The 24,499-nt window shown below is 38.3% G+C and overlaps 1 protein-coding gene across 1 annotated transcript; it reads right to left on the bottom strand.

Moving 5' to 3' along the window:
* Positions 1-1,294: 1,294 nt before the first annotated feature.
* syt9a (synaptotagmin IXa) lies at positions 1,295-22,168 on the bottom strand. The gene is made up of 7 exons (XM_044347537.1): positions 21,489-22,168; positions 13,392-13,887; positions 12,620-13,175; positions 5,671-5,791; positions 5,401-5,572; positions 5,058-5,187; positions 1,295-2,954 (listed from the first exon to the last, which is right to left on the bottom strand). Exons 1-7 carry the CDS (start codon positions 21,634-21,636, stop codon positions 2,886-2,888), a joined length of 1,692 nt encoding a protein of 563 aa, XP_044203472.1. The 5' UTR covers positions 21,637-22,168; the 3' UTR covers positions 1,295-2,885.
* Positions 22,169-24,499: the final 2,331 nt, after the last annotated feature.

Raw genomic sequence — 24,499 nt, 5'->3', positions numbered from 1 at the left:
CTTCACTCAGCTTGATATTACAACTGTAGCAAAGCATTTAACTGATTATAATTTCTTTCAAGTGACTATCTAACTAGAATCCTATTATGATATGGAAGTGTACGTGTTATGGTACATTCTGTTCATGCATAGATACAGTAAATTAAAAATGATGAAACACAATGATGAAAAATTGGCTATCACAGGAGTTTAATATCCACAAGGCATTATCAGTTTCAGTTTTTTTTCTTACTAGGTATATAACTTAAATAACATCAAGTAATAAAAATTATATATATATATATATAAACTTTCTACAGTTAAAATCAAACTAGACTAAGCAGCACTTTAACTCTAAAATGCATATATGAAATGTGAAACCATGCACTCATAACCTTGGCATTAAGTTTGAAATATATATATAATAGTTTTTATCTACTGCTATAAGATGAAATGATGAAAGGTCTGTAATTACAAACCCTTCGTCATTTTGTCTTGTTTAGACAACAGTTACTGTCACAATCTGTGTCCTTGTTGCAGTTTTCACATAACGGAGCAGCTCAGCTCTTAAAAGAGGCTAAGAAAAGAGACCACAAACCCCCATTTTAATGCAGCCTCCTTGCACTGGATTCCTACATTATTACAAGCTAGTGGTCTGGCCCCAGCATATGCCTATAAACCTTTTACACACTGGGGTATACATGTAAGTCAGACAGTCGCTTCTGGCATTCCTAAAATCTCTTTTACAAAGTATTTCAAGGGAAGTTTGACCATTTCAAATGAAGGTCCCCAAACTTTGGAAGAACTGGGCACTCTCAATAAGCCATATCAGTTTCTACATTTTTTAAATGCCATGCTTTTTCTTGGCTCCTCTCTCTGTACATCCTATTAATATTTTGTAGTTCTGTTTTTTACTGTTGCTCTTCTTGCTGGGCATTACATTTTATGTTACCACAATACAAATGTGAGTAATGGAAAAAGGCAAATGTTGTCCTGATTCATATAAGAATTGTTTTTAACCTACATTCCAAACACATTACACCAAAACTGTCTATCACAGTGTGAACGTAAAGAGCAGTATTTCTTTATATGGGTGTAATATTTTGATGAAAATGCATCATAAATGTGAAATGGCTCACAGATTAAAATGTCTCTTCCTTCTGGCTGTTTTGAAAACACAATTGTTCTGAGGATCATGCTTCCTGCAGTTTTCAATTCTCCATTAAAACAGCACTGTAATGTATGTAGCCTGAAGGACGTAGTGTGTGCATGTAATAATAAATGAAAGACATTTTATTGCAGTGACGAAATTTTATTGTGACTTCCACTCACCGCCAGGGCTGGCCTCTTACCAACACACAAGGCAAATAGAACAGCATAAGCCTAAATGTAACATCAAAATAGGCACAGTAGAGAGAAGTGCTGATCTTAAGCCTTTTAAGCAAATGAAATGAGAAAACAGTATGAAGGGATTTGACTGCTTTAAATTGGAAGAATAAGGGAAAGAAAAGAAAAAAGAACATTGCAACAGCAGTCATTGTAGTGCCTAATATTATGACAGTGGAGGACAGTGCAGTTTGTGGAGACTGTTACTATTTTTCCTACTCACCCAGAGTCAGACAAACTCCTGGATGCAAAAAGATTGTATCAAACTTCTAACCACTTCCCATTTACATACAAAACAGAGCCATAGCTGTTGAGTTTACTGCTCACCAGCAACTTGCCAAATAATGAGAAGTACGTTAGAGTGTTTCCCATGACCATTCAACACCGTGGCTAAAATTAAATTGATTGCTCACTACCAGGGAAACCGTTGCAAATGTGTGCTGTGATAATGTATTTCCAAGTTGTTTTTTTTCCCCCTAAACTGCTTTAGAGTAGTTGCTAATTTGGCAAACATTCATTTGAGTGCTGTGCCTACAGGCATTCATAATCTGCTTACACAAGCAGCCTTTCTTGCCTGTTACAGAAATCTGTTTGGCTGCCTTTTTTATTTATTGTACTTCTTATACATTTATTTTAAACAGTAATACATGCTGCAGAATAAGTTACAACTTTCTTATGATATAATTGTTTGAAAACTCTTTTTAGATTTTAATTTCCATATTTTATTGTTTCACAGATGTTGTGGTTGTCCATTATGTATCACTAAGGAATATACAGTGTGATTTAAAAAAAAAAAAAAAGATTCTTGGAAAGAAGTAAAAAAAAAAAAAAAAAAAAAATAGATAAACAAATAATAAACCAAAAATGGAGGGGAAAAAACGGATTTTACAATTATATTCTATTGCACACAAACTTAGTTGGCGAAGATCAACAATGGTTGTTTTTTTATGGAATAATATTTATTGATAACATTTAACATATTTACTTACAGATAGTTTGTCTAGAAATTAACTGCCACTGCACATCAACTGACAGAACAACACATCGTATTCCCAAAATAGAAACAGAAAGAGAAGAGGATATCCCACTAAACCATGACCTCATGCACCAATTCACCACCAAATTAAAAAACAGAATGGCAGTTCGACTGGTTGTAAGTACATTGTGCAAATACAGACTCACCTCAATAAAACAAGTAACAAGACTATGTAAAAAACAGTAACTACTGTATAAACCCAGGAATAGCACAGACTTAAAATGTCTGCATACACCTGTTGTTTTTCTTATGGAACATTATAGAAAAGAAAACATTCATCTTTGCGGTCATTCAACATGCAACTGATCCAGTTGAGCAGAGCTCAACACAGTTTATGTCTCTCTTTTCCATACTCCATAGTATTATGGATGTCTGTATTCTTCTTTTAGGACCATGTGTGTGCTGCATTCTGCAGCACCACTGTCCAAAGGTTCAGCCGAGGCTTCAGGTTGATCGATACTCTTATTTAAATTCTTGCTCAAGGCTACGGAGAAGGAGGCGTCCTCAGAGAATTACAGGATCCTCCCTGGCTACTACCTGTGGTCCCCTGGTACTGCAAAGACAAGTCAAGCAGAAACAATGTAACTACAGTTAGAGTTGTGCTATGCATTTGCAAAAAAAATCTTGTCTCACATAGTGAAATAAACAGATGTACATTCATATATATATATATATGTATATAACAGAGCCACATTTTCAAACCTCCAAACAAATGTACTTACCGGCAACAGAAACAAAGAGTGAATTTCCATTTTTTATTTTTGTAAGGTCAGTTTATTTATGCATGCACTTATTTTTATTGGAATAGACTTTGTTGCTGTGATTGTTTTGTATGCCAACTGCAAGCAAAATGATAAAAGCTTTTGCAGAGAAAAGTGGCTTACTTGGCAGGCAAACATGTAAACAGATCAGCATTTGAAACCTATTGGCATATTAGGACTACTTTGCAGTTTTTGGAGTAGCGTAGAAGAGGATGAAGGACTTGAGAAGACAGAACAACTTTGACTGAAATGACTTGGGAGGAAGTAAATAATAAATGTGGTTTCTTGAGGCTCCAGTGAAGATTTCAAAGTACTACATACTCTAATAGCCCTGAAAGAAACATAACAAGCTCAATTTTCCATTTCCTCAGACTCTTGCTGTCTCTTTGTGTTTTGCAGGTGCAGACCTTTGATGTTCACACAAATACACCCAATAAAACCATTATTCCAGGCTGAGTGCACAGGTCAGAAATACCATCCTTCAAATTCTCAGTAAGATTCCTTCCTCTCTGACAGAATATCAGTTCTATATAGCTCTCTGCTTCACCCATTTTCTTTTACTTTTCATTTTTTTTATCACACAAGTACTGCCCACAGAGCTTATTGGCTCTCCTCTGGAACCACATGTAGCCCTTCATGCCTGAGGCCAAATCACGTCAAGTCTACTCTTTCTCTCTCCCTGGTTTCCCTCTGCACTATCTAAAAAAAGAAAGACGATAAAGACTGAGTGAACTGGCACACTATGAAAGGCAAGGGGCCTGTCCTGTATAGGGACCTGACAGTCTAATAAATTGGCAAGATAACTGTGGGCTTAAAACTAGCTTTTTAGTCTAAAAAAGCACAATTTTACACTAGGCACTGTACATTGCCTCAGTACCTTTGGCAGAAGATCTGATCCATTCTAGAGCAAGTTATGTTTCCGCTATCATATTCAGATATGTACTTTCAGACAAACTCTGCTTTCACTGAAGATAATTAAATCAGATATTGCTGTTTTATTTGTATAAATGTTTCAAGGCGACTTTTCAGCTCTGGCATTAAAAAATTGCTTCTATCAAATGACAGCTTACAGCCACATTCACATTACTGCTAGCCAAAAATCTTTTTGCTGCCTCATTTTAGCAACACACTGCTGTATCAGTGAATACTAATGAGTCCACTGTGCCTTAATGACTGGGCAGTGATAAGCTTAATCACTTATTCAGTTACACTTGATCCAGTTTTTTCTTCCAGCAGCTCTCTTCAGCTTTGGATAAACGGGATTCATTTTCTTGCTTTTAAATCTTTCATGTTGCTCATACTTATTTTTTAAAATGGTGTGTTTTTCATTAATAATAGCTTTCATTCTATTTCCCCTGAGTTATATTATTTTGTCTTTAAGTTTCACTTTTATAGTGCATTTTGCTAAAAATGTTGGTGGCATACTATTTTATGTCATATATATTTTATATTATTTTCTTATCTTATCTAAATTAAACTAATTTTCTGGAAATGTAGGCTACATTTTCCATGCATTGGCTTATATCTAACAAATATCTACAAATATCCACAATATCTAACAAACCCTCCCTATATAAGCTAAAAAATAAAAGTACATTAGAATTGTACAGCAACTATCTCCTGACTCAAATAGTTTATTACACTGGTCCTTTAAAAGTCTGAGAGTCTGATAAAAGCAGATCATAGTCATTTACCAAATTTCTCACTGTTAGTTAGATTCAGCCTCTTTCTGCCTGAGGACTGAAAGCTGCTGCTGTTAAGCTACAGTACATAACAGTTTGCTTTTTTCATAATGTTAGTTGCAAATTAAATCTGGTCATTCCTCTGGTCAAATCTGGTCATTCCTCATACATGCATGAAGAGACACGTCAGAACCATCACAGTAAAGTCTTCACCTCAACAAGAGGATGCCAGTGGGCGACAGGTTTTCGAGGATATGTGAGCATCTCACTCCAGTGGTCTCGACCGAGGTTGTCTGCATCATTGCCAACCCGACACACACCAATGACCTCATTATGGCCTACACTGTAGGTGCAGAGGGAAAGAGAAAACATTTGATCTCAGCCTAACCTGTGATGTGAAAATAATGATGCATAAGGTGTTGAGAAAAATGAAAATATCAAACTAATTTACAAAATCATTAAAATGCACAAAAAATATCTATTCCTGTATTGTTTATCATTTATAAAAAAGGTAAATATTGTATGACTTAATTAAAACGTGGTAGAAGTTCCTTACCGGTCATAGTCCATCACTGCAATCAAAAGGCTGATCTGCTCTATGTTCTCTGGAGGGACATCAAAAACAATGGCCTCATTATAGACCGGATTCAGAGTGTTCCTCTTGGTTGATGTCTTCCTTTTTTTCAGTCTGCGACCATCACACATTAGTGAAACCTTCACATATGGATCTGTGAAGATGGGAGAAAGAGAAATTGAAGACATTCATTTACATTCAGGGTAGCGGTGAGGCTCAGTAGTTATCCACACAGTATCAGTTTTTAATTACCAGATGCACCAGTGATATCCATAGCTTTGAGATTGCGAGCCTTTATCATTGTAATTGTCAATCTGCCCGCAGTAGGCAGATAACAGAGCGAAAACATCAGATCCCCGAGGTCCACATTATCCTATAAGATAAAACAAAACACATTTATAGTACATTAAGCTTTAATGTGAAATAAAGACATATTTCAAGATACATTATTCAGATATTGTCACACAATTATCTTACAATAAAAGCAATGTCACTCTTATGTCTAATCTCAGTGATAATGATATTATTTCTAGTACTACTGCAGAACAATGGCTTGGCCATCTGACATTTGGTTACAGAGTTGAAGCAGGTTTCTGTTAAGGAATACTCCCTTCTGTCACATCGCTCTAATAAAAGCCTCCCCCATTTCACCAGAGACGGAGACTTCTGTTCAGCTTCAGAAAGGCAAAAGCTCACTTATCACTTGCTCTTAAAATAACTCTGCTAAAGAAGTGAGAACCAAGAAAGCACACAAACGTGTCTGGTGAAGACAACAACTCCTACGATAGAATCTCTCACTGATCTACCGGTATGCCAGGAAGACTGTGTTGGTATGTTGAATCAGGTTTCATCTGTTATCAACATTCGCTATAACAATTTGTGAAGGGAAGTTCAATGAGTTTAATCAGTGTGTGAAAATCAAAAACCTGAAAGTCTGTGATAACACATTGACTTTGTAGAGATGCTCCATTAACCATGACTGAAAGAATAACATCCAATTTTAGGCAAGCCGTTCCGTTTGCAAAATAGTCTCTTTTTCAAAGGTTCCTTAGCCTTTGTAATGTAACATTCACTGCCTGAGCTGGAAAGTATGGCCAGCTGTTTGTTTTTGAGCCAAAGCACATATTTTTACTAAGTGTTTGCAACTGTGGTTGATCACTTGGCTACCGTAAAAAGGGAGGAGACAAAAATGTTCTTGCTTTCCATTTCTTAAGAGGGACAGGTCTACTCGCTATCTGCCTTATGACGTTTAACTTTTGCAATATGTTTTAGATGGGTGTCTCAGACTCTCAGACAGTATTGGATGGTTGATCTTGGTTGATTAAGCTTCACTGAACAAAAAAATAATCATAGAAAACACCTCTCTGAAAACAGGGTTACCTCTTGAGGCATGGTTTTGGCTTAGCAGAGTTTGAGGAAATTGAAACATATTGAAATTTCATTATGAAAATAATCATTTCATTATGGTCTGAATAAAAAAGAATACATTCAGTATTTTCATCTTTGTTTCACACACTCTCTCACACATGCTCTCTCTCCTTTCTTACTTTATAAAAGGGAATCAATTGTTTGTCTCTATCATTTGTCAGCATGGCTAAGCACACATGTCCTATTCTGTGACATGGCACTTGTTTTTATCTGTGGTCTGTATCTGCGAATGTGTGTGCATGAGTGTGAGAAAGAGAAAGCAAGGCGGAGGGAAAGAGACTGAGAAATAGAGAGAGTGTTTAGAGAGAGACAGAGAGACGAGTCTCCCCTCCTGAGACCGAAATTACCTTGTTTCTTGGTGTGGGTCTTTTATTACTATCAAGATCAAGTATTCAACAAGGCTGTGGTATAAGGCATTTTAATTTGGATGATGGATTAACTGACAACCCCTCCAGAAAAAGCATTCCACATCCCAGAAGAATTTCGTGGGCTTGCTTCATAGACCATGGTCTTTGAGCAAATTGAGATATAGGTGGGAAGAGAGAGATTAGTGCTGTGTTTCAAGTGCTCCTGAATCCTTCTTAGGCACTTAACATGGCATTTAATACCTGCATGTCAGATGTTACACTACAAGTCTATGATAATCGGGTAATATCCCAAATTTCACAATTTATACTCACTGTTCTGTACTTGTGTATGCCCTAGCATACTAAAAGTTTAATAGTACCATACATAATTTAATAGTATATTACCTTTGTCATTTTTAAAATCATGAAAATAAACAATCTGCTTCTACTGAAAAGCAAAACAAGCAAAATCTGGCAATCAAATGAACCATATGGTCAGTCCCACCAGCAGTCATGATTTAATAATAATCCTGTTGTTTCTATCAATTAAGACAATGACTCTTTAAAGTGATTAAGACAAATGGGCTCTTCTGCACTGGTTGTAAAATGTCTTATCTTTAAACTGGTGTCCTAAGGTGATTGTCTTGCATATGAGGGTATATGTGTTGTGTTGGGGCATGTGTAAGAGTCTGTGCGTGTGTGTGGGTGTGCATGAGCTGAGTAGAGCGAAATTGGAAAAACTGAACAGTGTGAGAATGGAGCAAGCCAGATGCTGTGAATCTCTGGTGCCTATCACTACCTGTCACATACCATTCTATTCTAGCTGGGTAACACTGATTAATAATCAATATTAAAAGGGCAGAAGCATCAGCACTGCCTCACAAAACAGCCATATGTTGAGAGTTTACACAAAAATATCAATACTTTTGTCGATATCAATATTCCCTTCAAGTCTCTATCTGGAGCACTGACAGAACACACATCTTACTGCCTCTCCTCCTCACTCACTAGCGGTCTGTTTTTATTTTTTTCTGCAAATCCCAAAAACATCTTATGATAAATGTATAAAGATCAAATAGAGACCAATTAAGAACGATTGTGCAGGATACTCACTTTTTTGTAAGGGATTCTTTTGTTCAATGACACCTGCAACTGTAACTAAACATCCTTATATTCTATTTCTTTTTGCCCTTTAATGAACTTTACTGGTGAGACCACTCCAACTGCAGAGCACACTGAAATATGCATGTACTTGCACAACCAACAAATCTGGCCATTCCCATGTTACTGGCTGCACACAAGGCAGGACCATGACTTACTAGCAGAAAGAGATGACTGTAGGCAAGCATTAGAATCACCCTCCTAATATGGGAGGAGTGCTGTTGCTTGCTTTCGCTTTATGAGAGATCGATTAGACTGCAGGTAGGTGTCAAGTTCATGTTCTTTGCCCCTGTGGACATACAGGGTTCATTAGAGGCTTAGGGTGTGAGAATTTGTGACCCAAGATCTACAAGTACAGGGAGAGCACTCTACTTCTTTAATTTGCTCTACTTCTGTCTGTGCTGTAAAGTATTTTGCATCAACTGTGTTGTGTGCATTGTATTGTGAGGCAGTCGTGTCTATTAACACTGTACTCAAAAATCTAGGGTTATGCTTTATATTTCTATCACTTATATAAACAGAAAACCCAGTTAGAATTAAAATGTATCATGAAAGTGGGGCACAGCTGGTGTATTTGTGGATGCCAAGTAGGGTTATAATGGTCTTGCATACAGCTTGTACTGTGTGAAGAGCCAGTCTTTTCCTGGTATAGCCAAGCAACTACATATCTGAATTTCAGCGCACTGCTCCACAGTTTGTCAAGCCTATGAAGACTGTAGCAGGTGTATACCGTGTGTATGTGTGTGTGTGTGTGTGTGTGTGTAAAGAGAGAGAGGGAGAAAAGCAGAAATATTCTGCCCTCCAGTATTTTTGGAGGGCATGAGTAGGAAGCTGTTAATGGTCTTCAGCGCACCGTATGTGAGACTATCTGCAGTACACCATCGGCTGTATTACTTTGATCATTTGCCATATTTTGGCAAGCTGATATCTGCTGTAATCGGTAGCCTACGGAATAGACAGATTTGAGCTCAACACTGAAGTCGCATAAATTAAAAAAAAAGAAAAACATCAATTAGGAGAAAAATTATCATTGTTCCTCTACCTCATCCACCCATTGTGTGGAAAAACACACTACTGCCTGACAGTTGTACAATATGTTGAACATTATACAATATCAGTGATAGTCGTGTGGAGATTATTATGACTGAAATGACATAATAATCTGTGTAAAATTACACAGGGATAGGACATGAATCATGAATCTCACAGTATCTGTGCACTATCACCTCTTATTGCACCAACTGACATATACTGTATGTATATTCCTGGCCCAGCTCAAAAAGGTAATGTTTTGTACTTGGCTGCCATCATAGTTGCCTGTCTGACATTTGCATTTGCTTCTTATCAGGCATCTGCAATGATCCGTAGCTTCCCTGCAGTTCCCTACAACTGCTTGGCTTCCTAGATATTTTTTATATAAGGAGTGTTATCCATACAACTGGGGAAAAAGTTTGACCTACCATCCACCTTTATTATAATGTAACATTTATTATACTGTATAACATCACCGTGTGTGATTTTAAAACAAAAGGATGCTTACAATATGCCACACAGTCTTTTTGAAAAAAAAATCCTCTAGCAGGTTTGCTTGTCTAGTGTAATGGCCAAATGTAAGGGGTGTATTCTCTATAGATGTGTTCTTCTGCCATAGAGTACCAACATATATGTTATGTTTCATCAATAAGAGAATACACTGCAAGGTTAGCAAGCTGGCCAGTTAAACTGACCTGTACAGTGCAGTTTCAGTGCTAGTGAGTTGTAGCCTGCCAGAACAAGGGGAACAAAATTCCCCAGGGCTGGTTATTTCGATGACCCTTCAGATTTCAAGCACTAAATTTGATTTCAGATTTTTCTGAGGTTGGGTAGAGGTAATCAAGTTTGACTATATTTAACAGTGATTTTGAAACTCAAACTCCAGTTTCAAACTCCATGATTGCATTAAAATAAAAACAAATCATTCAAATTGTTGGGTAGTGCACATCTCATCCCCACAGAATATCCATGTACAAAAATAAATAAATAAAACCACATCAGTCTCATTACAATTGTGGTTGATGTTTTGCATATAACCCTGTCAATAATGTGGGGAGAAATTTTCACTATGTCATCAGTCATTATTTTTCCTGTTTTGCATCAGGAAAAATAATTTGTTTTTATTTTAGATGATTATACGGCTTTTAAATCTATTCACCAACTTTAGATGCCTTTTCGTATGCATTTCTGTTCTTGTAAAGCAAGACTACCATCTGGCAGATATAATAAGATTCTTACACAAAAATTCTACACAATGGAGCCGTTATTTTGAAGGAAAGCATGAAAGACTATGAAAATGGTCATGAAAATTGAATTATTCAGCTCTCTTATGTGAGATGCCAAAGCAGAAACACATATTAACAAGTTTCAAGATTTTAACACTTTTTAAAAAAAATTTCCTGGCTAAATTTCAAATACCACATTATTATACTTGCTGTATTTAGCCTGGATTGACAAGTGGATCAATGGATCAGTAAGGCACACAAGTACAAAGCTCATTAAACTGAAATGGCTGCAGTGCAGATAAGTCATTTGCATATGCTGTTAGGAACAGAGCTGCAGGAAACAAACCTGGATACCAGTGGAGGCAGACACAAGAGACAGACTCACGCTAACGGTTATGATAACACTGCACTTATCAAAGTAAGTGCTAAGATCTTGAGAGGCTGTGACTCCCCTTAAAATAGGTCCATCTGGGCAACAAACATGATGAGGCAGACAATTGTAAACAAAACCCCTGGTCAGTCAAACTTTATTGAAAGACAAAACAAAGGCGAACACTGAAATTATGATCCAAACTGTCTGCTGCAAACATCCACCTCAGCTTATAGACTGACCAACCATGTTTGTTGCCCTGCTGGACCTATTTTTAGCAACCTTGCCTCATTCCAAGATCTCAGCAGTTACTTCAGTGATTACAACCAAGGGCCAGAGCTAAAAATGTAATCCATCTTAATATAAATATCTATGCGTCATTGATCTTGCATCACTGACCTTCCTGGGATGAAATAAATTGTTTAGAGCAATCAATGGTAATTTTATTAATGCAAGTAAAGGATCAACAGGATCAATTCAGCATTACAGCTAATTAAGCTTTCACACTAAGATGCCTGCTTGTCAATGAGGCAATCACTAGAAGATTATACTCATTAATATTTGCACATATTGTCTATGACTCAATAGATTGTCAGATATCTTTCAGCTGTACAGGTCAACACTAATAGCAAACAGTCGAAAATATGATCAATAGCTCTGACTTGTGTGGACAGTGACAACATTTAAGAGAGCTGGTAAAGCATATAGTGGCATGGGTGACCTCATACTTAAGTATGACCCTCGTACGCAAGTTGGCTTTTACAAAGACATACTCTCACACACACACAGACACACACACACAAGTAGTGTTAGTAATGTGCCATGGCAAGGGATTTTAAATCCCATTGACCTTAGGCAGTCTCACACTGAATTTCATTTACATCTGTTTGGCAAATGGGTGGTCCCAGCAGAAGGCACTGAATTTAGATAAGTGGTGGTAGATGCAGTAAATGTGTTTCCTAATGAAAATGCCTCACTGTCCTTCACCCGTGTCAACTGGCTGTGTGCAATAATAATTGCTATTATAGAAGAAAGGAATACAAATTTTGTCGATCAGCTCTTGCAAATGAAAGGTGAGGTTAAATCTAGAAGGTTTTTTTTTTCTTTCAAAAAATGTTATGAAGTGTTCTACAAAGAATATATCAATACAGATGCCTGAGTAGTGTTTTGTTAGTGTATAAAGAAAGGCACAAAATAGGCATCTACTGTATAATGGAAATAAAATACACTGAAAGAAACTATTTAAAAAAGGCTTGTCTCTAAAATACTGTCTAGTATTGATCAGACACTTTAGTCAATGCTACAAGACTCTCCATTTCATCAGCGGGGAGAGGAAGAGCAAAGTCATCAAGGAAATCGTCTTTTTCAAAGTGAGACCTATTCACCTTACCTACCAACTAATTCTTCTCCCGTTTATTCAAAGCTGACAGCTCAGTGTGTTAAAGAATCAGTCATCTTTATTTTACTCTTTATACTGTCTTTGTGAGACACACTATGCTGACACAAAATATTTATCTCACAATGAAGTTGCAAAATATCAACTCTCTTGTCTTTTACATTTATGATTTAAACAGTTAAATATAACGCGGCACATCTAAGTGAACATGACATAATTTTGAGCGTAAGTGTTTACTTACCGAGGAGACGTACTGGATTTCCCGGCAGAGTTTTGTCTCCCTGGGGAAATCTGCCAGATCCAGGAAGTTGTCCACAACCACTTGGCCAATAATGTCATGGCGTGAAAAACGATCGAAGTCATAGACACTGAAGTGCAGCTTACGTGTGGGAAGCTCCGAGTAGGCCACAGGAAACAGGAAGACCTCATCAAACACAGGGTTCAGCGTTTTGCGGTGCACTTTGGTCTGGTGCTTGGTCTTCCGATCAGGCAGCAGGTAGATCTTAACGTAAGGGTCAGAGGTTCCAGAGAAGTCCTTGGCTGGGAGGTCCTCTGCTTTATGAATCTTAACAATCAACTGTTCAAGGTCGCAGTCAAATTTTAGGATAAAGTGGAGGCGTCCACAGCCTCCACCTCTGCGACTGCTGTCATCCCCCTCGAGGGAGCGCTGTTTGTAGAGCTCTGGTTTGAGACGGCCGAGGCCAAGCCCCATTCCAGTGAGTGAATCCTGCCTTTGGAATTGGGCCACATTGAAATCTGGGTTGGACAGGTTCATATGTCTGCGAATGGACCCTTGTCTGTGGACAAAGCAAATCAACAACAAATATCACAGCACAACATCAACAGGTATAATCACAATAGGCATGTAGAGACATGCAGAAGAGGAATGAGCAGTTCAAACACATATGAATGTATCAGTACAATGTAAACAAGAATTACAAGCTTTCCAAGGAAAACATGGGTAGATCTGATAGAGGCAAAAAAACCCAAAACAGCAAGAATGTCAAACTAACCCAATTTCAGACATTGAGCGCCCAGAGGGTGGAGGTTCAGTAGTCTGTCTCTGCATACGAGGGTTAGTGTGAACCCCATTTTCCCGGCTTTTATTCTGGGCGTCCAGTGGAATGTCTGGAGATGTGTGACTGATCTTCATAGCTGCCTCTGGTGTGGCCATGACCACAGGTGGTGGCGATACGGGTGTCACCGGAGCCTCCACCGAAACCACAGATGCCATTGGAGTGGGCTCTCTGGCAATGGAGCAGTGCAACGACTCACGGCGGTTGTGCGAGGGGGGGTCCACAGCCGTATAAACTGGTTGCCTGGGTGCAGGCTGTGAGGGCAAAGGGCTCATGGTGGGGTTCAGGTGCCCATGGACTTCCTTGGTTGTGGGGGAGAGCCCACGCTCCCTCCATGGTATCCAGCAGAGTTTCCAGGAGACAAAGAGGGAGACCCCAAACAAGGCCAAGCCACAAGCTGTCACTACCAGTGACAGCAGACTCACCGATACATCTGAGAATTTGAGGGGACATAATAAGAATCAGACAGTGAGTTCTGTTTTCTCTCTTTTTTGTTGCAAAGTTTTATTACAGGCACACTCATTAACCACCATTATCATTAGCAACTTTTATGTATTAAGTAGTTCTAAATCTCAATACAATACAATAATCTTATCATAGTGTTACTAAAATAGATAGTTTTTTCATTAGAATGTCTTTAAATCCCGCCACTAAGCACCGCCTAACAAAAACCTTGAATCACAACAGTAGAGTTAACGTTCCATGGAATTTGCTCCTTTTGTTTTCTAAATTGTTGCAAAGAATCCTCGACAAGATTAATTAGGATTAGTTAATTATCCTCTGGAGCCTCATATCTGCCCCCGCCCCAAGTGGGATGTACCCCAAGCTGTAATTTCCAGTCCTTTGCTGATAACAGAGGAGTAATAGCATGTGTTGAAAAACAAAAGCAGCAGCAAATGCTTGTTCATAAACTTACATTGTAATACTATAACACTGTCAAAGTGTTGAGCTGCTATTCACAGCCATTTTTAACCATGTTTAAAAGTTTAAAGTAGAAGTAGTAGAAGCCAACCAAAAACCCCTGCCTACTTTATAAACTGTAGCTGCATCTCTTCTGTCAGGCAGTTGTTATACAAAACACATAACAGCAAATTACGGAGTCTGCTTCAACTTCCATTTAAAGATAACAGTTTGGTTGTCATTATTCGACCATGTAATACAATCCAACCAGACCTACAAAGTCTTCTGTAGGTGTAGTTTAACCACACGTTCCAGTAAATGTGCAGTAACTGCATAAGGTTTCACAGGAGCATCACACCAAGCTGTCTGTCAAGTCAGAGTTTATGGATTGAAAGCATGACACAGAATAATTCTGCAGTGCATTTGTTTACACCCGGCAGGGTGTACGAGTCACCATGGAAAGGGAGGTGAGGTGTGAACCAACAGAGTCATCAAGGGCTTTCTGAATCATCTCAGCTTTATAGCTTTATACTCAGATTTATACATTTAAAGCCATGAGCCATCTTTAAGAACTCTGATGGGTTGAACACAAGAAACAAAGTGATCACACAAAACATTTAACATAATCTCTTTTATGTGGTTTGTAAGACAACCTGAACAGAGTTTATGATGGAAAATGAATCTCACTAATTTGTGCCACAAAAACATAGTCATTCACTGTGCTTTGGTGTGAGATTTCACTTTAAAATGTTTTGATCATTATTGTAGTGTGTGTTTTACCAGTAGAGATTAGGTTCGCATTCAGAGTACTGTAGATCACATTGTATTAAGGATTGAGTGCATTTCTGTGATTATTTTAAGACTGTCTCTCATTATGTGTTATTATCACAGGTAGTCACAATCTACTGTACTGCGCCCCCTCATTCTCTGTGCATTTGTCCATGCTTAGATTTGTATGAGTCAAAAAAAGAAGATTAAGTGATGATTACTTTAATCACTCAACAAAAAGATAACTGAATGCAGTTCACAACATAACTAATTTTTATCTTTGTGAAAACATAGTCTGCACATGAGCGATATGGTGTCTTACAGATGCTCACTCAGTGCAGCTTAATTAAATCTTATCACTGCAAAGAACCTTTCATACAGTATATATCCACTGGAGAGTAAAATGTAAGAGGCAGTTGCTTTGCAATTAGTAGATGATGATAATGTGGTCAAATAATAACTTACATTACATATAGTGTTCTGAACCTTAAAGTGCTTTAATACCATCCCAGTCCATTTGATAGCCTTCAAGAGCAAAGATTACATTAATTGCCATACTCTGCAATTTCAATGCATGATATGTCAAAACAGAGCAGTTAATGGAAGTCATCAGGTTTTGCCGTCTTCTTCTCTTAACCAGTAGGTCCACATTTTCTTCAAGTCTATGTTACTCATGTTCATACCTCCTCTCCAAACTGGCTGTGAAGTGTTTCTCATTCTGTGCAAAATGCAGTTGAAAGTTCAGATGATGCTAATATTAAGGCCTCACCAGTCTGAGTTAGCAAAATAGAATATTGTATCTTCCAAAGTTACAGTCTTATATTCTGTCTTTGGGTTTCCCAAGACTGTGCTTCCTCGCTGAGCTGTGGCAAAAGATGGTGACACAAAGAGGCAATTATCTCCTAAAAAGACTAAAGACACTAACTCAGACTTCTGAAGTCTCATATTAGCTTTGTCTGAAGTATGTAATGCAGGTTTGCACAGAGGACTGTGGATTTTTACCCTCATTTCTTACAAAGGAGTTGTGCTAGGGCTGATCACTTCTACAAACAGGAATGATTACAGCGACCCATAACTCTTTTAGCGTATGTATGAACATGTGAGTATTGTGTTAAGATAGACTTTGTAAAAATGTGAACTTTTTCGTTAATATCTATCAGTCTCCTCACAGTCAAATTCATTCATAGCCTCATATCAGCAACCTACCGTAAATACTAATACATTTGTGGCTTATGGTAGATGTTCACATAAAATGACTAGTGTTAAGGTGTACATTACTGTCACATTTTGACATAGAGTTTTACTGTTAAATAGTCACTGTGTAATCACATTATATGTATTGACCTGTAGTGAAAATGTTACATAAGGTTACATGTGTTCCATATTGATAGTTTTTCTACACTCTCTTATGATGTTCAATTAAATTAATTCACATTAATTCACCTATTCATAAAAAATTATATTGTTTTACTATAATGTTAATTTACATGTGCCGGAGTGATCTGTCACCCAGCAACAACTGTAGTGAAGACAGTTTGAAGCTGGGAAGACAGACATTTCATGTTAAGGTGCCCCATTTTTTTCTGTAAAGAAAGTCTGTCCAGTTTATGCATTGTTGGTCTACTTTACCAACTCTTTTATTGTGGCATATGTAATTTGTTGATGCAGTACATTATAAGACACTGCAGGCCTCTGCTCATCAATCTATGTATTCTTATCTTGTGGTTACTGTGCAGGTGAACTTCTCAGCCACTCCTATAGCTGCTGTAATGTTTACTTTCATTTACTGTATTGAAATATTTTAGTTTGAGGCAATACATGAGGTAAATCTATATTTGAGTACAGGCTCTTGCAGTGTTTTTTAATAGCTTCAGTCTGCTGTATCATCCTGACCATGCCTATTATTGGCTCGCTGTGCCTCGTTCTGTGCGAGGGCAGTGATATAGACTTATGCCCAGTTTTTGTGCTGACACACGATTACTTGCTTAATAAAGCAAAGGGATTTTGTGTTCATCTATGTGTGGACCTTTCATATTGATGCAGTTTGCCTGGTTTTTCCAAAAAGTAACTCAAAAGAAAAGTCATTAGTGTATAATTAGTATAATTAGTTTAATCATAGTGATTAGTGAAATTATCCAATTTCAGTTTAGAGACATTAATGATTGCTTTTCTTGAGTGACTAATAGTAAGAGAAGCCTACTCAATTTAGTAGCCGAAAACTCCAGAATATCAGCCTTTTCACAAGAAATGCATACTGATCTGGTTAACAGAGATAATGATAATGATAATCATTATAATCAAGTTGAACGTCATTTCAAATTGAATTTCCCCTAATGGTTACCAGCATAGAGAATGTAGACAATAACAATATTTGTGTATGAGCTGATGAACTTACCATGTACCTTTTCAGTTTCTTGTTGACTTAATGATAAGCTTTATGATAATGTTATTATATGCATACTGTATATACAGTATATATATATGGAACCTGTCAAAAGTTTGGACATACCTTCTCAGGTGAATTATATTATTATAGTTAATTATATTATAATATTATAGGTATAGGTGATTGTAAATTGACTGTGACAATTATCAGCATAATGACACACAATGTATATCTAAATTAATGCATCACACAAGATAACAGTGCCTGAAATAACAGGGCATATCTAAAACACCTTGATGACTAATGCATGGTTTTACTTTTATCTAGAATTTTAAAACAGTATATATTATTTGCACAATCAGATTTTTTAAAAGAGTAAAACAATTTCTAAATACACACTGAATTTTGTGAATTTGTACAGGAATCTGCAAATGTGTATTCAGATTTGCAAGTGTATCAAGATTTGTGAATGTGTAGACAAATCTGTTACTTATTCACAATTTGCTGCACGCATTTAGATTCTTTTACACATTTACAAATATGATTACATGCACATATTTTGAGACACAGTCTCACAACTCTCCACACATATTTGCAAATAATATTGCTACAATAACACCCCATAGATACACTATTCCTCTCCTGTGTCACAGCTGACAGACATACAGTTTAGTACAGTATCAGTCAAACGTTTCGACACACTTTCTCATTCAAGGGAATGGGAAGGTGTGTCCAAACCTTGCACTGGAACTGTATAAGAAGACAATATTACCATTATGTGTTGTAGAGCTGTTGCTATGTCCTCACTGAGGCCTGGAGAATGTGTTACAAGTAAAAAAAAAAACACAACTATCCCATTTAATCTTCTCAGCTTTATTTATTTTCCAATAGCACTGCGTCTCAATAGGAAATCCAAGATATCAGATGTGCTCTGTCAATTTTTTTTACCATACGAGTTTGTTGTTTTAAATTATGCAGTTTAGTATTTATATATTTTGTTAAGATCTCATCTCCATCCTCTAAATGAGCTGCATGCAATTTCAGTGGTATTTCTGTTTCAGTTCTTTGATGATTCTATATCTGATTGGTGTGACAGACACAGATTTCTCACCAAGAGAAAAACACATGCTTTCAGAGTTTTATTGAAATCACACAACATCTTATGCAACTAGGAATCATCCTGAACTGAATCCGACCTGGAAAGCTTATTTAAACACTTTAAACATCAACTAAAAAGAACTGTAAAACTTGGTTTATCTTTCTATCATAGGTTTGGCAATAATAGTTTTGCATTTAGAATAGTTTATGTAGGCAAGGTATCTTGGGCCTCCAAAACCAAAGGGACTGCCTAATACAGGACCACACTAATACTGTGTGTGGGCACTGTCATAAGACCTCACACAGGAACTCTGTGGACAAACTGTCCTTTTTGTGCTCTGGTATTCTGTGAATACCAGAGTATGTGTGATTTGGGAGAATAATCTGGAGAAATTGAGTGACTTGTCATCTGAGGACACTGAGCCCACTGTCAGGTTGGCAGGCTGCCAGAGTGTTGCCTGGCGGAGAAAAATCTATAGACCTCTGGAAGGATTCAGAGACTGTATCACAACAAAGAGCGCAGACCAATTTTAGAGCACAGGACTTTCAAAGGTGCAATACTGTGGGAGGCAAGCAAGTGCTGAAAAAGCAGTATATGGAACTTCTACCTCCTGAGATGTTATTTGCCTTTATCATACTGTACCTATGTATGAATAAAAAGCAAACAATTATTGGAAATTACACACTTTTCCTCTTTTAGTACAGCTAATACCCATACAGAGAACACAACATAGCATATTACACATGAGTGGCTGGGATTGGTTGTTCTCAAAGGCCCAGAGTGCTGATTTCTATCCTCACAGGACCCTTGTTGCATAGACATGGTGTTTCACTAATCTCACTAATTAAATGGCTACAATTAAAAACCGCTGCACTTTGGGTCCGGATTTGGATTTCTGTGAGGTGGCCAGGCAACTGCAGAGACTGCAGAAAGTCACCGCACCTGACCAAGAAAGAGTCCAGCACATAATCCCCTGTCAACAAGTCCATATTATGTTTTATATCAATTAAATTCAAAATACTTAATTTGTCCCTCAAGGGCAATTTGAGAGTCCTAATTTTAGAACCGCTACTAAATGTTTTTGCACATGCTAAATCCTCGAAAGAATAGTTGGCTTGCTTGCCAAAAGTTAAATGAGAATATCAATACCACCTATTTGTCTGTATGATAAATACAAAGCTACTACCTGCAGCCGGTTAGCTTAGCTTAGCATAAAAATGGGGAAACAGTTAGCTTGGTTCTGTACAAAGGTAACAAAATTCACCTAAAGCACATGGATTAACACATTATATCTTGTTTGTTTAAGCTGTATATAAAATGAAGTGTGAAAATGTCAAGTTGTTTTTACGTGGGTCAGGATGATTTCTTGGCTGAGAGCAGTGACTTCTTGGAGTCTTGTCATTGTCATGAGGTGGCCAGGCCACCAGCAGAGATTGCAGATAGTCACTGCACCCAGCCAAGAAATATTCTGGCATGTAACCCACCATCAAGTCAACATTATGATTTATGTACAATTCAATGAAATTCCATTCAAAACTTATATTGTCCCTCCAGAGGCAGTTTGAGAGTCAAAAATGTTTGTGGAAGACACTGAACCCCAACCAGCTCTGCTTTGTATCTAACCCTGAACTCTGGGTCACATGGCGTTGGACCTGCCCTTTCTCTTTTATCTACCTCCCTTGTCATTCTATTATGAGTGCTGCCATCATGCTGGGTGACACATGCCAACTGGAACTGAAATTAAACCTCATAGGCAAGCCATCCTGATGGCTAACACCGCTACCTATAATAGCAGTTCCACTTTTGAAAGTGTCACTGCAATGAAAACGACAAGACAGGGTGTATGATGAATGAGGGGAGAGAGGTGGAAGCTGGGAGATTAGGGAATTGAGGAAATAAGAAGAAAAATGTTGAAGGAAAGGTTGCAGAGAAGGACAGCAAGAGGAAATGAGTGAGGACTCTCAAAGGGCTTTTATGTGTTGAATAAAGATGAATAATAATTCAAACTAATGAAAGAAGAATGAGTGGACCGGTATGTGGGGGACTGCACTTACTGTGCTTCTCTCGCTCCTTCACATTATGTCACACGCTTTTTCTCTGTCTTCTTCACACACACACGCGCGCGCGCGCGCACGCATACACGCACACACACACACAGACACACATGCATGCAAACGAATCAGATGAAGGTGATTAGCCTGCGCATTGGTGATTAGAAAACGTGACTGTATGTTCACATACATTTTTCACATGTGACTGAATTTGCGCGCTGGTTTTCAGAAAATACACGCCTCCCTTTTCTACAATACAGTTTAGCAAGTTCAATAAGTCAGTTCAATGAATGTTTCACATACAGGTTTTGGGTAAAACGTAAAAAAAAAAGTAATCTAAAGTAAACTTTTGCAGAAGCAGAATGCAATAAACGTGCAACTATAGTAACTGCTACCGGCGAGCACAGGTGCAGGATCAACTCATCCATGGTAGAGAATGCACCAGTTTTATATGATGTGTGTCGCTCTGTGACTCCACGATGGCACTATACCAGTTCCTGTGAGCACAAGTGTCAAGAATTAACTGGGCTTTGTAGATTGTAAATCATAACTTAGAATTTCAAACCTCGTATTTGGCTGTCAGTGAAAAGTAGAGGCTGTCCCCGTGCAAATGCATTTTTGTTAAAAGAAAAATGACATAATTAAATCGGATAATTAATTAGCTAATTAGTGTGGGAAAATGGTGCTGACCGAATTTTCAAACATGGGATGGCTGTTGAAAAAGCACAAATGTTTGAACCTCCTTTCGAGTTTTAGGCGCAGAACGTTCAATGAAAAAAGTCACACATCACTTCTATTCAATGCAATGTTTGAATCAAATGATGCCTCACCTGAATCCGTGTATCGTGGCCTGGCAAGGTCTCGGAAATAGTAGATAAAATCCAGACAGTTATCGTTCTGCACTTCCCCTTTCGAACAAAGATCTGACAGGAGTTCAAGTGCCTTTTGACAAATCTCGTCATCTCTGTCTCCAGGCATTTCCCACCAGCATCCTTATAAATGGAGGGTCTCTTAGGCACCACCACCACCACACCAGTTCGCCCGCCTGACAGACACCTACTCCACGCTGCTCAGCACGGCTTCTGGAGTCAACCACTCATCCAGCGGCACGCCTACCAGTACGATGGAAACGGCTGTGTATTAGAAAGATCGAAAAAAAAAAAAAAGTCCAAGTGATCCAGAGAGCATGTAGCCTTTCCTACGTGTGCAACACAAAGAGTTTTTTTTATGTAATATTCAGTCAAATGGTCCCCTCACACTGCTGCTTTGATTGGAAGCCACCGGTTGAATCCACGCATTGCCACTGCGGCGCCGCGCGCTGTCCAAGGTGCTGAAATGCGTGCGCGCTTCAAAGCCGGACTCTCGCTCCAGTGAATCTTTGCATCAGGCGCTCCGTCGTCTGTTTGCCTAATGCCTAACGCGTTCAGACGGTGAAAAGCTCTGGAAAGTTGAGCAGCATTCTGTTCTGAGGAGAATTAGCTGGTTTATGAGAGCACTACCTGTGGAAATCGCTGATCACTTCTCCGCTAAGACGAACCTGGTGTGGTTTTACGTGCCTGCACGTGGCCAATCAGAGAATGACGTGTTTTTTCTCCCTTTTTTGTGATAGTAGTTTCTTTTTTTAAGGTACAACAAGCAATGTAACACTTAAAAGCCACTCATAATACGCTGCATATGTAAGTTCTGTGTAAATTAAGGAAAGGGAACCGCACCATTGAAACCATTACAACCAGCGCCGTCACTCCCTTTCTGAGAGATTTTTTTTTTTTTTACAGTGGGCTCTTCACGACTTGCCAATACAACTGCAGCTTTGGAATCATCTGCAATGAAATTCAGGATTTGTCTTGCCATAGACTAATTAGAGATCACGAGGAGGCGTTTATTTATCTTCCTCTTTATTTTTTATTGCTCCTAATCGTTTCTGGAGTGCCCGGGGCATAATCATAATCAACAGCTCCGTATATTTCTCACGGGACAATCAATGTCAATATTTCAATGGACTCCATTGTTGTGCTGTCATTCCTGTTATGCATTTACTCAACGGATCAGTAAGTAGTCTTTCTGAAGGCACACAGTCAGTTTCACCTTCACTGAGTTCATTTCAGTGATTGACAAGCCCGTTAATTATATCACAGACTCTATGTGGTTTCAGGGTGCATACCATTACACTTGAGTTTAAAAACAAAAGTAAGAGCCTGAGTGTGTATTCACACCAAAAGCAGCACCAAAAGGCATGTACTAATATATAACATTCACTGAGAAATATACTCTTATATGATGACATTAAATGGAACTTTGATGTTATAGGGATGTGTAGCAATCATTAATGAGATTATTGGAGATGAAAGTTCAAAGAGGATGCCAATAGTAAAATAATTTCCTCATCTAAATGCTTTTAATTAATATATCAGACCTTCAGGATCTTCCACAGTCACCAGTAATTTCAAAAGGGACAAGCAGAAAGAGCGATACTAAGACAGAGGCGGTGAAGGATATGAGAGAAATGACAGATAAATTGGCCTGCTGTGTTGGTGATTTTCATGCATGTTCCACCAAGAACAAAGAGCCTAGCAGTCATCTACCATCAAAGATAAACACCACTGCTAATGAGCTGTGCCCTGTGTGCGTTTATCTTGTTGCTCTGCTGTCTTACAAATAGTATGCTGTGCTTTCCTACCTTGTAATAACGAGAGCCTGGCAGGCATCCTAAAAAAAAAAACTTTATCACACTAGAGTACACGTGAACGTGGTTAGCATGCTATTCATGTAAAACACTCTTCCTTGAACAATCAGGGAGGTGGGAGTTTTGTGAGTGGAGAAAGGAGTAGGTGATGGTGGTTATGATGGCAGTAATGTGTGGTAATCGTGTGTGTGTGTGTGTGTGTGTGTGTGTGTGTATGTGTGTGTATGTGTGTGTTGTGTGTGTGTGTGTGTGTGTGTGTGTGTGTGTGTGTGTGTGTGTGTGTGTGTGTGTTCCATTCAAGAAAAATTCACACAGCAGTAAATCAGCTTTCTTGGTGTCCATGGCAACTGTAAAAGACAGAAAGCCCTCATCACCCAGCCTGCCTCTCTCCTCCACACCCCCTTTAATTTCCCAGCATATTTACAACCCCCCTTTTTAATTTTACAATATTTTTTCTCTTGTTGCTGTCTTATTTCATTGGAGGCTACTTCCCGTTCCTTCTGCATCTTTCTGTTTCTCATTCTCTCTAACTCATTTTCTTTTGGTCATAAACTGATGTATATTTTTTGGTTTGCCAGCTGGTGGCTCAGCAGATCAACCTAATTGGGGCAGTGCTCACAGAGTGATAAAAGGCCATTATGAAAAATGCCTGCAGACACTCTTGACACTGCATAGGCTGCATCCCCATAATCAGCTCTTTCCCAGCTCTGCCTAGGCTGCCACTGCTCCTTACTCGTTATGGTTCAGTGGAATGGGGATCCAAAGGTGTTATGTTCTTTTCTGAATTGCCATGAAGCACTAAATCATTCATTTATGATGTGCACACAATTGAGAGAGTTTATTCCCAATCTACCTTATGCCTATTTGAATCAACCAATCAAACAGGCAATCAATTAGTTAATCAGCCCATCAATCCATTTTGCAGGACAAGCCAACGATTTTCTCCTGTGAACTGTAGATAATAAAGAAAGCAAAGCCCTTCCCTTGGATGAGAAACAGCTCATTCTTGGCTTGGATGAGCTATAAGTGGTGAGCCATCATCCGGTAATCAACATCTGCCAGACATGTAGACACTTGCAATGCCACCTGAGTTGCAGAAGGAGAAAAAAAAGACTGTAGACTCATCAGCATATGGGGAGTTATGGAAAACCATGTGAA

Source organism: Thunnus albacares, chromosome 1 (assembly GCF_914725855.1).
Source record: "Thunnus albacares chromosome 1, fThuAlb1.1, whole genome shotgun sequence".
Lineage (NCBI taxonomy): Eukaryota > Metazoa > Chordata > Actinopteri > Scombriformes > Scombridae > Thunnus > Thunnus albacares.
This window is presented reverse-complemented; position numbering and strand designations above follow the sequence as displayed.